The sequence below is a fragment of the Lutra lutra genome, chromosome 6 (assembly GCF_902655055.1).
Source record: "Lutra lutra chromosome 6, mLutLut1.2, whole genome shotgun sequence".
Classification (NCBI taxonomy): domain Eukaryota; kingdom Metazoa; phylum Chordata; class Mammalia; order Carnivora; family Mustelidae; genus Lutra; species Lutra lutra.
Genome location: NC_062283.1, coordinates 138,756,594 through 138,773,354, shown reverse-complemented (window position 1 = coordinate 138,773,354; position 16,761 = coordinate 138,756,594). Strand labels below are relative to the sequence as shown.

Genomic DNA, 16,761 nt, shown 5'->3' with positions numbered 1-16,761 from the left:
ATTAAATACTTAATTATGCATGTAATTTATTACTTGCTATTGTGTTAAGTGCTGTGAGGGAGAAGCCTCAGTTGCTATGGAGAATGGCTCAAAGACAGCACTGCGGTCAATGGGGTTTTGATTGGTCAGGTTCTGCAGAAAATTAGAGGAAAATGAGATAGGAAGACTGAAATCGCAAATATGAGAAGAGGGACAGGACTGCTAGGAAGGCGCAAACACTGTCCACCTGGTGATTTTCTTCCTTGGCTCTGATGCCTCCATTCACCTTGCCCAGCTGCCTCCTGCTGTGCTCTTGTCCAGCCTGCACCGAGGACATGCTGCAGGTGCTGGCGAGGACGCAGGACGAGCTCCCGTCATAAAGGAGATTAGGGACTCTATGTTTCAGAAGGAAGGGCTTCCGAAACGGGAGTCTACTCACTTTCATCTGTCCTACAGAGCGTGCCGAGGACATCCTTATGCTCTTCTTGACAAGCCACGAGAGTTGCTAGGCACTGAGGTTTAAGGTTGGAAATCTGCCGTTAATCCAATCTATCCTGGACACAAAGGAGAGAAGAATTAATTCTAACAACTTGATTGTGGCTTGGTTTGTCTCTTTGCAAGGATTCTTGCAGGAAGATGACACGTGATTTGATTTCTTTCTAAAGTGAAAGCTGGAGGGATTATACATTGCTAACATTTCCCGGCTATCTTTTTTTTTTTTTTTTTTTTAAACAAAGCAGGCCTCTCTTGAGGCTTTGTTGCTCTCAGGAATGTGTAAGCTGGACGTCAGGGCTTCCTTCTTGCCGTGGCGTTTTTATTGAGTTTTCTTTGGGCCTGAGCTAAGGGCCAGCCACCCTGGGGGAGAAAGCAGGGCTCTAGCGCAACACACGAGCTATGTAGGTCACTTTCTCCCTCCCGCTTGTCCTTTGTTGGTTGGAGATATTTTTTACAGTTAATGAAAACATCAGAAATCACTGAATTCTCATGTTAATCCTTGAAGACACTTACTATTCCGGCTATAATATTATTTATATTCTACTTATTTTTGTGATAAACTTCCTGTCCCAAATGTAGTCAAAAGGTTGTACTTGCATAACAAATGCATTCCAAGTACTGCTGGGAAGTCAGGGACGCTGCTTTCAGCCTCTCCCTTCTCTCCGCACACTGAGGTTCAAGTTTGGGGTTTCCTGTTGCCTCTGCAGCCAGGAAGGAATGCACAAACATAATATTCGGTTTCTTAAGTCTGAGAATTAGGATGTGAAAATTGACAATCGAATAAGCCAGACTCTTCAAGCACACTTTCAGTGGCCTTTGACTTAATGAAGAAATTAATCTTAATGTTAAAATTGGAGTCACTGTTCTTTAAAAGACTGGAATATCAAAAAGGGAGTTATAATTTCCTTTCTCCGTGATCTCTAATCTTGACCCTCTGCCTCCATCCCAGAGGTAATTACTAGGTAAGTTTGGTGAGTATCCTTCAGACCATTAAAAAAATATTTTTTGGGGGGGGTGCCTGGGTGGCTCAGTCAGTTAAGCATCTGACTCTTGATTTTGGCTCAGGTCATGCATGATCCCACGGTCATGGGATAGAGCCCTGTGTTGAGCTCCGTGCTCAGCAGGGAGTCTGCTTCTCCCTCTCCTTCTGCCCCTCCCGATCCCCCACTCCCTCTCTCTCAAATAAATAAATCTTTAAAAATATTTTTTCATTTTTACTTATACCTATAGAAGATATATTATTTTAACATATATTCTTAACCATAAATAGTATGCTAGTTTTGCTCTCATTTATTTTAAAAACAGTATGTTTTTAAGATCTATTCATATTGTAGCCCTAAGTAGATTTAGTTTGATTCTTTTCTTTATCGATTCCCATCTTACAAATAGACTATACTTGACCAATTCCTGTATTAATAGACACCACAACCCATGAACATTCGCGTGGAGTTAGAATTGCACCCCTGAGCTACACAATAAATGCCTCCCACACTGGCAGGGTCATTACGCACATCCATTCATTAAACCTACCTAAACATATGTTTTAAATTGTACACTACAGAAGAGCAATCATTGCTTCCAGACCTACTTCCAGTTGTTTGTTATTTGCAAATAGAATTTGCTTTTCAGGCCTTAATTGCCTCATTTGCAGGTGAGGTGATAAGAACAGTCCCCACCCACTTGTGATGAATTGTAAAAAGTGAACAGAAGGGCACCTGGGTAGCTCAGCTGGTTAAGCATCTGCCTTTGGCTGGGGTCCTGATACCAGCATCCTGGGATCGCAGCCGGGAGTCAGCTCCTCCCTCTCCCTCTGCCCCTCCCCGTCACTCATGCTCTCCATCTCTTTCTCAAATAAATAATAAATAAATACACAAATAAATATATATTATTTATAAGTAAATAATATATATAAGTAAATATATTAATTAATTAATTTAAATAAATAAAACAAAAAGAGTGAATGGAAATAGTTCTCAACTCAGTGAATATTAGTTAGGATTATATATACATCATACACACACACACACACATTTTGTATGTATACACATTTTATATATATACACATTATATATGTTATAATATGTAGGGTTTTTAGAATTACATCAGGATGATACACACACACACACATATACACACATATGTATATATGTATCTATTAAAGTTATATTAGTACTTGAAGCAAACCTCCCAAAGTTTTGGCATCTCAGTTTTTCTAACTCCGCTCCTCCCCACACAATGAAAACAAGACTCAATTTCTTTTAACAGAGCACCAGTACTAAGGGTATTTTGGAATACTGTGTTTTTTTCAATAGAGATTCTGAATTAGAAAGATTTTTATTTTTTTTCCCCAGTGGGGTTAACATACAGTAGTCTGTTAGTTTTGGGTGTACAATATAGCAACTCAACATTTCTGCGCATTACTCAGTGCTCATCATGCGAGCATACTCTTAACCCCTGTCACCTATTTCGCCCATCCCCCCACCCACCTTCCCTCTGGTAACCGCCAGTTTGTTCTCTATAGTTAAGAGTCGGGGTTTGGTTTGTCTTTTTTTCCTTTCTTCTGTTTCTTGAATTCCACATATGAGTGAGATCATGTGGTATTTGTCTGTCTCTAGCTGACTTACTTCACGTAGCATAATACTCTCTAGTTCCATCTGTGTTGTTGCAAATGGCAAGATTTCAGTCTTCTTTGTGACTGAATAATATTCCACTGTATCTATGTACACCACATCTTCATTATCCATTCATCCGTCGATGGACACTTGGGCTGCTTCTATAATTTGGCTACTGTAAATAATGCTGCTATAGACATGGCGTACATACATCCTTTTGAATTAGTGTGCTGGTATTCTTTGGGTAAATGCCCAGTACTACTATCACTGGATCATAGGGTAGTTCTATTTTTAATTTTTGGAGGAACCTCCATACTGTCTTCCACAGTGGCTGTGCCAATTTACATTCCCGCCAACAGTGCAAGAGAGTTTCCTTTTCTCTACATCCTTGCCAACACTTATTGTTTCTTGTATTTTTTTTTTTTAAATTTGACAGATAGAGATCACAGGTAGGCAGTGAGGCAGGCAGAGAGAGAGAGAGGAGGAAGCGGGCTCCCCGCTGAGCAGAGAACCCGATGCGGGGCTCGATCCCAGGACCCTGGGATCATGACCTGAGCTGAAGGCAGAGGCTTTAACCCACTGAGCCACCCAGGCGCCCCTGTTTCTTGTATTTTTTGTTTTAGCTGTTCTGACAGGTATGATGTGATCTTTTTTTTTTTTTAAAGATTTTATTTATTTATTTGACAGAGAGAGATCACAAGTAGACAGAGAGGCAGGCAGAGAGAGAGAGAGAGAGGGAAGCAGGCTCCCTGCTGAGCAGAGAGCCCGATGCGGGACTCGATCCCAGGACCCTGAGATCATGACCTGAGCCGAAGGCAGCTGCTTAACCCACTGAGCCACCCAGGCGCCCAAGTATGATGTGATCTTATTGTAGTTTTGATTTGCATTTCCCTGATGATGAGTGAGGCTGAGGACCTTTTCATGTGTCTGTTGGACATCTGTATGTCTTCTTTGGAGAAATGTTTATTGTGTTTTCTGCCCATTTTTAAATTAGATTGTTTTTTGGGTGTTGAGTTGCTTAAGTTCTTCATATATTTTAGATACTAACCTTTCATCAAATGTGTCATTTGCAAATATCTTCTCCCACTCAGTAGCTTGCTTTTTTGTTTTGTTAGTTTCCTTCACTGTGCAGGAGCTTAATTTGGTGTAGTCCCAATAGTTGATTCTTGCTTTTGGTTCTCTTGCCTGCAGAGACATGTCCATAAATATGTAGCTGAAGCCAATGTCCAAGAGATTACTACCTACGTTTTCTTTTAGGAGTTTCATGGGTTCAAGCCTCATATTTAGGTCTTTTATCCATTTGGAGTTTATTTTTGTGTATACTGTAAGAATGTGGTTCAGTTTCATTCTTTTGCATATAGCTAGCTGTCTAGTTTTCCCAATACCATTTAATCAAATTGTGTGGGTTTTTTTAAATTACGTGCTTAAAAAAGAATCATTGCAATCATGCTATAACTCTAATTTTATACCTTATCTTCTTCAGTAGATATTAATGTTTCCCCAAACATTCTTTAAAATATTAAAAGCTGGGGCACCTGGGTGGCTCAGTGGGTTAAGCCTCTGCCTTTGGCTCAGATCATGGCCTCAGGGTCCTGGGATCGAGCCCCGCATCGGGCTCTCTGCACAGCTGGGAGCCTGCTTCCCCTCTCTCTCTGCCTGCCTCTCTGCCTACTTGTGCTCTCTGTTTCTCTGTCAAATAAATAAATAAAAAACCTTAAAAATAAAATAAAATATTAAAAGCTGTACAATATTCCATCATAAATTTGCAGTTTAGCCTGACTATTCTCCTATATTTGGACATTTAGTTATTTTTTCCTATCTGTCACTATTATAAATTTATTAGAATTCTGATTGTTTCCTTAGGATAAATTTCTGGGAGGGAAACAACTGGGTTAACATAAATAAATATTTTAAGGATTTTGGTACACAGTGCATAAAAAGTAGTACCAACCTAATTCCCAGCAATAATTTATTATAACATTCTCATGGCATTAGGATCACAGCTTAACCAGCCCTTCTCAAATTTTTCTATATCACTTTGAAGATGCCTGTATTTTAATATTTATGATATGAATAATAACAATAGTAATATTAGCCATCATTTTTTTGAAGACTTGATATAAACAGACACAATATAAGCACTTTACAACATTACTGCAGTCAGCCCTTATAACATTACTTACAAAGGATGTGGAGCCCCAGCTTGCCCAAGGACACACACGTAGTGAGTGATAGAAATGGACTTCAAACTCCTAAGTCTATCTAACTCTAAATCCATGCTTTCATCCTGGGGTTTGCAAATGTTTTTGTTTATACAATCTATCAGTATGAATTTATGGAATAAATTCAAATATTTATTTATGTATAAATGGCAAACAAGTACCACTGTGCAGATTAGGTACATTACCAAATAAACACAAAAATATAAATAAAGATGAGATTACTAAAAATAAAAATTGAAATATTTTCTTACTGAATCTCTCATAAATAATTTTCTGTATTTCCTGTAGCCATCAACCCACTTTGGAGAGCACAGCCCTTACCTGCTACACTTGTTCTTAGGTCTATCCCCTGAATATAAGCTCCACAGAGGCAGACCCCATGTCTGTTTCCCAGCACTGCATCCCCCATGTCTGCAACAACTCTGGGCACAGAGTTGGCACTCATGAAACACATGTTGAGTATTAGTAATTGAATGAATGATTTGGGTACAAGGTTGGGGGTTTGAAGGCAAAACCTAGAAATTAATTATATTTGTATCCCTAGTGCCAGGTACCTTTCCTAGGATATGACAAGCACCTCCATAAATGTCTGTTGAATGGAGACCCATTCAGTATTTTTAAAATACTTTGTTAAACAGATGGATGGAGGAGTAGATGAACAACAGAATGAAAAGGCTTTTTCCCTTTTGTTCACATCTCTAAGGTTAGCATATCAAACATAAAAACACCTAGTTGAATTTATTTACTTATTTATAAAAACACCTTACTAGCCCTAAACCATGGCCCCTATTAAGAAGTACAGGCGAGGGACACCTGGATGGCTGCCAGTTAAGCATCTGCCTTTGGCTCAGGTCATGATCCCAGAATCCTGGGATCGAGTCCTACATCAGATTCCTTGCTCGGTGCGGAACTTGATTCTCCTTCTGCCTGCCATTTCCCCTGCTTGCATGCGCTCTCTCTCTCTCGCTCTCTCTCTCTCTCTGACAAGTAAGTAAATAAAATCTTAAAAAAAAAAAAAGACTTAACTAAAAACGAAAAAGAAGTACAGATGGGATTTCACTCACCTCTTGTAAAAATAGAGAATAATATACCTCATATTTTTAAATTAGCCCTTGCTAGAGATCAACCTAGAATAGAGATAGGAGCTTTAGAAGAAACCAGACAGGACAGGAGATAGTTGACCAAGATACACTGGGAAGGAAAGGCCATGAACTGTTCATCCACATCTTGTCAGGTAAGGATAAAAGTATAACACATTTGTAAAATGCTTCCCTTGAAGGAACTAAAACTATGAATCTTAATCCTTATTAGGATGAAGGTCCAAAGCTAATAAATTTGCAATTATTTCTCTAACTCGTCCTGCCTTTAGAAGCTTATTAGGGCCTGAGCAACAGCCAATCTTGATCTCAAGGTTTTAGAGACTAGAGGTACAAGGTTTTATAGATGGGAAACGACATCAATCAACTCTGTAACTTCAGCATCTTTATTCTGTAACCTCACTGTTACATGTCACTTAAATACACTTGTTAGTACATTAAGGTGGTTTGTCTTGCCTTTTCCTTCAGATATGACTGTAATAAGTCATTTTTTAAAGTAGCATAAATGTGGAACTTCTCTCTGTAGCCCCTCTTTGCTTATTTCCATTCCTACGGTGGATATCGTCACCTCACCAGAACGTAAACTCCATGAAGGTATTACTATCATTATTTATAGCCACCAGATAATAAATACTTATCATGTTAGGTCTGTGTTAAGCATGATTTAAATACAATGTTTTTTTTTAATTCCAAGACCAACTGTTTGAAGCTGTTACTACTATCTATAACAAGGAAATTTAGTTTCAAAAAGGAAAAAAATCTGATCAAATCTTACAGCTGTATTTTTCTGACTCCTCCCCTCCCTGCCCCTCCCCTCTTTTCTTAATCTCTCTTAGTCTGGCTCCCTCTACCCCAACACCTGATGGCCTGCTCTCCCTCCTTATATTGGCCTTCCCGAGCCTCAATCTAAGAGTTTCTGTGTTATTTGATTTCATGGCACCCCGTCTGTATGCTTCATAGTATAACTATTGTTTATATGATTTTTTATTTCATGTCTCTTTCCCAGTGAGACCATGAGATCCACACGAGGGAGGAAAATGCCTGTTTTGTTCACCACCATGACCCCAGTGACGGGATTTCAGTTAAATACTAAAAAATGAATATGAAGGGGCACCTGGGTTGCTCAGTGGGTTAAGCCTCTGCCTTCGGCTCAGGTCACGATCTCAGGGATCGAGCCCCCGCATTGGGCTCTCTGCTCAGCAGGGAGCCTGCTTCCCCCCCCCCCCCCCCCGCCTCTCTGCCTGCCTCTCTGCCTGCTTATGATCTTTTTAAAAATAAATAAATAAAAAATGAATATGAAGAACTGAATGAAACAGCACAGCCAAAATCAAAACCAAAGCTGTCTGATTCCAAAGCCCGTGCTCTTAGTTACAATGTTGTTTCTCCAGATATATCCAGTTAAATGCTGACCAATCGTTTCTCCCTAAACCGGATTATTTTCTCACTCTCAATATCGCTGTCTGCGAATCTGGCCATTGCAATAATGAGTGCATTTCCATAAGTAATGTTAAGGTCAAAGTATAAAAAAGTACAAATTCACAATTAAATTTTCCAAAAGAATAAATTCATAATTAAAATTTCCAATGACTTTTTGGAAGGTGCGTTCTGCTTTCTGCAAGTTCATAAATGTCGTACAGGTCAGGTCCAGCCTATTCAGAGGCTAATATTTTAGTTCAATATAAAGTTCTATGAAGTTTTTTTAAATCTGTTTAAGATAGCAAGAGAATTTCTCAGACTGGATGTGAGGAAAACCACAGGAAAATTAGTTAACTTCAGGCCAAATTTTAAGTGCTAGCAGTTTTTCAGCATTCCTATTGGATATGGCCCCATGAGAGGTACTGGGTTTGGCTGTCAAGGCTAATAATGAATGCGGATTTGAAAATACGTCACATATGGAATAGCTTCTCTGAGAGAAATAGTGGAAACAAAAATCTTCATTGACAACTAGATGGGATATTTTATTTGGCATTATCCTATATACATCTTTTCACATGTTAAAGATTCTAGAACTCTTCCCAAATAGGATTTTTCCATTCCATGTATTAAAAAACACTTGAGAAATTATTATAAAGTGAAAAATTTTTCAAGATCTAACATTTTAGCTCCTATGCTGAGTTGTGTGTTTTAAACATTAATAAATTGTTTAGTCAAGCAGGCTCTTCAGAAATATTACCCTTAAAAGGGATTTGAGTTACGGTCTATCCCACTTTCCAAAAGAGTAATTCTCTAGAATTTTCTGGAGGAGTTTTAACTCCTGTGGAACTTCATTTCAGGATTCAACAGTTCCTTGTCAACCTATGGAAGACTAAGCAATATTAAGATAATTTTTTCATTGCCTACCTCTTAGTATTACCTCTTTTATTACTTATCAATGCTTTCTAGACAGTGTTTCTACAGTTTCATCTCCCTAATGTTGTAAACTTGAATAAATAGAAATATTTTAATATAGCTTTTAAGGAAATGCCAGACTACCCATTTGCCTTCATGAACAGAAGTATAAGCATTCTTCTCTACCCAGGCAGCATGATTTCAAAATCATGAACCAAAACGGACTGAAAATACTTGGCTAATTTTTGGAGCACCTGGGTGGCTCAGTCAGTTAAGCAACCGACTCTTGGTTTTGGCTCAGGGCCCTGGGATGAGCCCTGTGGCATCAGTGTCAGGCTCCATGCCTTTATCTCCTCTGCTTCCCCCTCCACTTGTGCTCCCTCTTGTTCTCTCCCTCAAATAAATAAAAATCTCTTAAAAAAGAACTTGGTTAATTAGTACCCCCCCAAAAAAGAGTCATAATGCTCTGCATTATCATAAGGGAGTGTTCTGAAAGAGAATGATTTAAAATATATAAATTTCAAAAGCATGGCTTTGCATATAACTAACAAAGCCTTGGGGTGTCTGGGTGGCTCAGTGGGTTAAACCTTCTGCCTTCTGCTCAGGTCATGATCTCAGGATCCTGGGATGGAGCCCCGCATTGGGCTCTCTGCTCAGTGGGGAGCCTGCTTCCCCCTATCTCTCTGCCTGCCTCTCTGCCTACTTGTTATCTTCCTGTCAAATTAAAAAATAAATAAATAAAAATAAAAAGTTAAAAAAAAAAAAAAGCCTTGAGGATTTACTGCAGAAAATTTATTCCTTTAAATTTTAGACTAGAGAATAGTCCATGCTGGAGAATCTTTTTCCCACTTGAAAGGGGATGCGTGGCTCCAGTCCCCAGAAGGAGGAGACATGACCTGCACTTAGGTGTTGCTGGCCCTCTTGGGAACTAACACCTGAGATGAGTGGGGAGGATAATAAAAACTCCAGCTACCTCCCTGGCTTCCCAGGATGGTGCCCCTGCTGATGGATGCCCGCTGGAGAGCCCTACAGGGTAGCTCCTGGGAGTGGAACGAGAGCAGGGATTGAGGGACATGCCCATGGGGCCCACAGGCGGCTCTGCCTTCTGTATTCACTTCTCAAGCAGGGAAGGGAAACCATACCCTGGTTCCCCATCTCCCCAAGAAAACCAAAAAGGGAAGCATAGATAAGGCCACAGACGTAAAGGGACTTGGGATGGGAATAAGCGACCTACTGCATGGCTGGGTCTTGAGAGGCCAGAGCAAAGCCGAGGACGTCAGCAGAGACCCACGTCCAAGTCCCTAAGAGAAGTCGGAGCCAGGGCTGCAGAGAACAGTCTCCTGCCCAAATGTGCCTCCCCGCCGCCCCGCGGGTCCCAAGAGCCTCAAAATCACACCCATCCCCACCTGCAGAAACTTGGTTCACCTAAGGGAGAGAGGTAGTGAGGAAAACACTGGAATAAGTTCCCCTGAATTGACAAGATGGTCTTTTTCTTCTAAAGGGAGGAAACAGTGTCTCCTGAGTTAAGCTCTGTTGTTGAAAAAAGTTTCATTTTTGCCAGCCTTGGTTACATGCTTTATACTCACTCCCTGTGTCCTCTCTGTACTCGAGGCACTCACCAGAGAGAGTTAGCTATCATCTGCTCAGTAACCCCCCCCCAAAAAAAATTAAATTTAAAAAAATATCCAGATAGGGCAGCCAGAAATTAATAGAAACAGGTTAAGTTGATATTGCTCAGGTTCTAGAAATTATAGGGGCAGAACACATTTCTCCAGAGAAGTCACGTCTTTAAGGCACAGGTTAATGTACTTCAGCTTCAAGAATGAATGTTATGAGAAACCACCACATGAAGAAAGGCTCTGCTTTGAAGACACTGTCCATTGTGTACCATCATAACACTTCACGTTTGTCTGGAAGGTCGTGGTCAGAAGTGGGGAGGGCTGGGGGCAAGTTGTGAGGATAGGAGTGTGTAGGCTAACTTTAGAAGACTCACTATATCAGGTGGGCAGTTGTGAAAAAAAACACACACACACACACACACTGGGTGACCTCAGACACAGATGTTTGTTCCCCACAGTCTGGGGAGGCTGGGAAGTCCAAGATCAAGGTGCCAGGTGATTTGGCTCCTGGGGAGAACTCCCTTTGCAGCTTGCCGATGGCCATCTTCTCACTGTGTCCTCGAAGAGCAGAGAGATCTCCAGTCTCTTCTTCTTCTTAGAAGGACACCCATCCCATCACAGGGGCCCAGCCTCATGACCTCATCTAAACCCAGTTACCTCCTGATGGCCTCCTCTCCAAATACCACCACACTGGGGGTTAGGGCTTCGACATGTAAATTTGGGAGGGACACAAACATGTATCAATGCACAATAGACTGCACGTTGAATTGCCCAGAGTGCGAACAGGGGAATCCAAAGTGGAAGCAGTTGTGGGGTACTGGGCATGGAAGCAGTTGATTCACATTTCCAGTCATCAGTGATGTCTGCCTGATTTCTTCCTACTATCTAATAACCCAGATCCACATCTGCCGATCCCAAGGGTGGAAGCTTCCAGAGAGCTCTGGGAAGAACAGTTCTACCTCCACTGCTCTCTTCTCCTCCTCTGCTATTGATTTACCTGATGACTCCACTGCCTTTGTATTTTCCAGAATGATTAAAAAAAAAAAATCTGGTCTTATACCCAGCACTGTTGGGAAATGATGCCGTTTTTTACTTTTCCTCTCTTTGAATGCAGCTCAGAGAAGCAGCAGACATAAGAACACAAGCTTGGTCTACTCTCTCCTGAGTGAAAAGCCCAGATTAAGTACTAATGCTCCAAAGAGGACACTGAGGCCTGGAAGGGCTCAGGAACGGTCATAAATTCTCAGCTTTATAAAACAGTGGGGCTGACTTAATGTCATATGTTCTCACTTACTGTTTTATATATGTTTCTGGTATAAAATATTTTGGAAATTTTGATTAGTTTATTAATATTTCTTAGAAAACTTGAGGTGCAAATGAACCTGACAACATAAAGAAACCAGACCTGGAAAGATGAATTCAGCTCATTTCAGTAAATGATATCCAAGTCTCTTCATTCCAAGATTAATATTCTTCTGAGGCCAACAAATATTTGGTCAATAAATGAACAAAATGATGAGTAAAGAATTTTCTTAATAGATGCCCTTCACAGGAAGAATTCATTCCCTTCGGATCTTTTCCGTGTTCCTGTCTGCTCCCCCTCAACCATCACATGGTCAAAGTCAATGTTTTAGAAATTCCTCTTCACACTCTCCATGGAAAACCTCTTATTTCAATGGTTGTCTTAAAAAAAAAAAGAAGAAGAAGAAGAGAGAGAGAGAGAGAAAAGAAACAAAACAAACAAAAAAAAATTATTTCTCTGGCCTTCCTTTATGACTTTCAAGAACCACCTATGTGCTGAGGAGCCCCAGGTATATGATGATCCCAACCCGACACCTCTCTGTTGGGCTCAGGATCTACATCTAACTGCCCAGCAGGTATCACCCAGACAGCCAAGACACCTCCCACCCAACATGTCCAACACTGAACCCTGAACTCATGCTACTTTCCCCCAACCTGTTCGTTCTCCATTTCAGCGAATGACAACAAACACCCACCCTGTTCCTTGAGCCAGAAGCCCATACTTTACATTGTCTCTCTCTCTCTCCTTCCAGTTCCAGTGTCTCCATCTTGATTCTCACACCTAAGTAACTGTTCCCTTTCCATGTCCATCGTGCCTACCAGGTCACCTAGACTACCGCAACAGCCTCCAGAGTGTCTCCCCAACCTCAGACTTATCCCCACCCTCACCCCCCGCCGACCAAGGTGCTAGTCCATTTGTAGCCAAAGGGATCTTTTTAAAATGCAGAACGAGTCAATATATCCCAAGACTTAAAATTCTCCAGGGGCGTCCCTCGCCCCTAGGGCACAGTCCAAACTCCTGTAAAGTCCTGCATGACCTGACCCTTGCCTACTTCACCAGCTTCCGCGCCCATGACGCCTCGCCTCACTGTGCTCTCCAACCACACTCCAGCCACACTGGCCTTCTGCAGATGCCTGAGTGGACTTTGCTTCCTGCTCTCCCACCCACGCTTCGTGCTGTGGAGAAAACGTATCCAACACAATCACCCCGATCCTTTGCCTCACTGACTCTTACCTTCCAAAGCTCAGCTTACAATTCACTTCCTGGGAGAAGACTACCCTGACCACCAAATCTGGGGAACACCTTTTTTTTTTTAATTAGTTTCAGAGGTAGAATTTAGTGATTCATCAGTTCCACGTAATACCCAGTGCTCATGGCATCAAGTGTCCTCCTCAATGTCCGTCACCCTGTTACCCCATCCCCCCACCCACCGCCCCTGCAGCAACCGTCAGTTTGATTCCTAGAGCTCAGCATCTCTTAGGATTTGTCTCTCTACTTTCATCTTGTTTTTCCCTTCCCTTATGTTCACGTTTTGTTTCTCTGCATAGAAGTGACGTCATATGATATTGTCTTTCTGGGACTGACCTTATTTCACTCAGCACAATACCCTCTAGTTCCATCCACATCATTGCAAATGGCAAGATAGCATTCTTTCTGACAGCTGCGTAATATTCCATCATGTATACACACCACCTCTTCTTTATCCATTTATCTGCTGGTGGACATCTGGGCTCTCTCCATAGTTTGGCTATTGTGGACATTGCTGCTATAAACATTGGGGTGCACGTGCCCCTTCAGATCACCATGTTTGTGTCCTTTGAATAAATACCTGGTAGCGTGATTGCTGGGTCATAGGGTAGCTCTATTTTTAACTTTCTGAGGAACCTCCATACTGTGTTCCAGAGCAGCTGCCCCAGCTTGCATTCCCACCAACAGTGTAAGAACATTTCCAGGGAACTCATTTGCTCCTCACCTGACTTGACCTCCCTTTGGCACGTGCCACACAAAGCACGCTCTCCTTGAATTCTCCTCACCTCTCTTCCCCCGCTCTCTGCATGGCTCCCTCCTCTGACTTACCTGGCCCTCCCCTCTCAGTCCCTCCTGCAGCCCCTCCTCCTTCAGCACTCCTTAACTTGTTATTCTCTGGGGTTCTGTCCTCAGCCCTCTGTCACCAGAAACACCTTCTCTGGCCAACTTCCTGCCCTGTTGAGATTTCAACCATTCCCAGCATCTGGAGGCCCCCAAAGCTGCGCCTCTAGGTAGAGACGCCCATTTCCAACCATCTACTGAACATCACCGCATGTCCAGCTGGGGCTTCAAAGCCAACATCATCTCCCCACCACCACCGGAAGCCAAACTTGCCCAGCTCCATCCTCGCCCCTGGTCTACCGGAATGCCCTGTATAATTGTTCTTGTATTTCCTGCAAGATCCTTACCTGACACCATGTCTTTACTTCAGGCATGCTTTCTGCCACCCTTTCTTAAACTGGATGTGTTACCATTTGCCCTTCAGCTCAGCAGTTAGGAACAGTACCTTCTACTTTGTCACTCCATTCATTGCAGGCACATGTCTCTTAAGGTTCATTTCAGGGTGACAGAAAAGTTGCAAGAATAATCCAATTAACCCAAGTATATGCTTCTCTTGGATTTGCCAGCTGTGAGAACATTTTGCCACATCTGACTGATTCCTTTCTCCATACGCTGATTACAAGTATGACTGCTGAACCAGGGGTAATTGGCCGACATCATGGCCCCTCACCCCTCAAAACTTCGGCACGTATCTCCGAAGAGCATGTACATCCTTTTGCATAAAACAGTCAAATTTAAGGACTTTGACAATGACATCATAGCATTCACTGATTACCTCACTGATTACCGGGAGCCCCTGTACCTGCCTCACATGTGTTGTCGAGCACCTGTCGAGCAAAGGGTCCTCAGCCTCTCTCGGACTTTCCTAACATCAGTGACGTGATGAACGGACACACAGCTCCTAACGTGGTGCACTGAGAACCCAACATCTCTCATAGAGAATGACCATGGATGCTAGAAAGGATTCAGCTCCGTCTATGAGGGAATGCTGGACTGGTCATACCCCAGCTGAGGGACGGTCTATGAGCTGGGCCCTTTCTAAGCACATTGCTCTCATTCCTGCCTAAGGGCCAGTAGCTGCCCCTGTGATGACTGAGAACATTCCTTCTTGGGATCATTCACAACTCGGCACAAACCTCATCTCCTTGGGGCGCCCTCTCTACATGCCCTATGCAAAGTAGACCTCACCCTCAGCCCAGCCGGTCTCGATCTTGATACCCTGCTTTAGCTTCTTGTTAAAGCATTTACCACTCTCTTTTTTTACACTAAATGACCTTGCTTACCTATTTACTTTTTTGTTATCTATTTCCCCCAAAAGAATACAACTTTTCTGAGAGCCAGACCTTATTTAAAACAGCGCCTGTATGGGACACCTGGGTGGCTCAGTCAGTTAAGTGTCTGACTTTAACTCAGGTCATGAGCCCAGGATCATGATCCCAGGGTCCTGGGATCAAACCCCACATTGGGCTCCCTGCTCAGTGGGGAGACTGCATCCCCTTCTCCTCCCCATTCCTGCTCTCTCTCGCTCTCGCTCTCTCTCTCCCAAATAAATAAAATCTTAAAAAAAAAAGGGGGGGGGAGAATTTCTGTATCTCCTGTTCCTAACAGAAAGCCTAGGATGCAGTGCAAGATTGCCAAAATGGGTGACTAGCACGACGTGTGACTCGCTAAGCAGAATACTTCTGACTGGGGTTTCCTCCCAACTCCTCACTTTCAATCCCTCCAAATGTTCACAGGATGTCAGCATCAAGGCTTCCTCTTCCTATTCCATTTCTTTTACCCTGAAGTTGGAGAGACTTAGGGAAATGAGACAATTATACTCAAATATAAATATCTGTATGAAAAGTGAGGTTAAGCTATAATGGCCTGACCATGCTGAGAAATTAATTTCCGTACGAAGTTTAACAGGAAAGATTCAAGAAGGAAATCACAAGATAAATTCAAAGAAAAGGAAGTTATTTCAGTTGCTCGGGAATATAAGGTATATATTTGGTCTTGTAACCAATATTTAAGACATTTTATTCAAGCACTCTCGATACATGTCAGGAGAGAAGTCACGATCAATAGTTACACTGGTGTCAGTAAGAAAAATATGGTGCTACTGGTCCCAATTCTGCAACGCCTTTGAAGTTCTCTGCCTTAGATCTAAGCCACCAAAGCACCAATTATTAAAGGAAAAAAAAAACTGGAAGCAAAACAAAGAGGGAAAAAACACACCTTGGGTAAAGTACATAGCATAAATAATTCCTAGTACAGTGAGCATTACTCCCTTTTTCAAGTTAAGTTTGTCCTTGAACATAGAAAAAGACTTTATTATGAGTCAACTTAATTCAAGTACAAACCAAGGAGCACTCACTATTGTTTCAAATACACTACACACTGTATTTGCTGACATTAACTAAACACACACTCATTTTAAAATATGCAAACAAAAACTTGCCCTGTTTGGTGTCCAAAAAGCTCTCCTACTGGCCCTTTGAATGCTTTCTCTCAGGCTGCGTTCTAAAGCCAGGGGGTCAAAGAATGATTAGGTAACAGGAGAAACCAAGTGTTGGGAGTTAAAATCAACAAAGTGAGATACACAAATGAATCAACTGGTTATCATTTTTTTTTTCAAACATTTAATTCTGAAATCATTTTAGACTTAGGGGCGCCTGGGTGGCTCAGTGGGTTAAAGCCTATGCCTTTGGCTCAGGTCATGATCTCAGGGTCCTGGGATCAAGCCCGGCGTTGGGCTCTCTGCTTGGCAGGGAGCCTGCTTCCTCCTCTCTCTCTCTGCCTGCCTCTTTGCCTACTTGTGATCTCTCTCTGTGTCAAATAAATAAATAAAATCTTAAAAAAAAAGTTTTTGAAATCATTTTAGACTTAGAGAAAAGTTGCTCTATCTGTATATCCTTTACCCAGATTCCCCAACATTAATAACTACAATAAGCAAGGTACGTTTATTAAAACCAGGAAACTAATATTGATAAAATACTATTCACTAAGCTACCAGTCTTTCCACTAACGTTCTCTTTG

The 16,761-nt window shown here is 41.9% G+C and overlaps 1 protein-coding gene across 5 annotated transcripts in view; it reads right to left on the bottom strand.

The window, feature by feature from the left end:
• CCDC170 (coiled-coil domain containing 170) overlaps positions 1–16,761 on the bottom strand; it is a 107,873-nt gene that overhangs the window by 77,693 nt on the left and 13,419 nt on the right. For 2 of the 5 annotated variants that reach the window (XM_047734911.1, XM_047734915.1), the window contains exons 2-3: positions 988–1,175; positions 419–533 (exon numbers count right to left, since the gene is read on the bottom strand). In XM_047734911.1, coding sequence (XP_047590867.1) covers positions 419–451 — 33 coding nt within the window. In that variant the 5' untranslated portion in view covers positions 452–533; positions 988–1,175. The remainder of the gene's footprint in view (positions 1–418; positions 534–987; positions 1,176–16,761) is intronic. The other 3 variants (XM_047734913.1, XM_047734914.1, XM_047734912.1) reach the window with 2 other exon arrangements.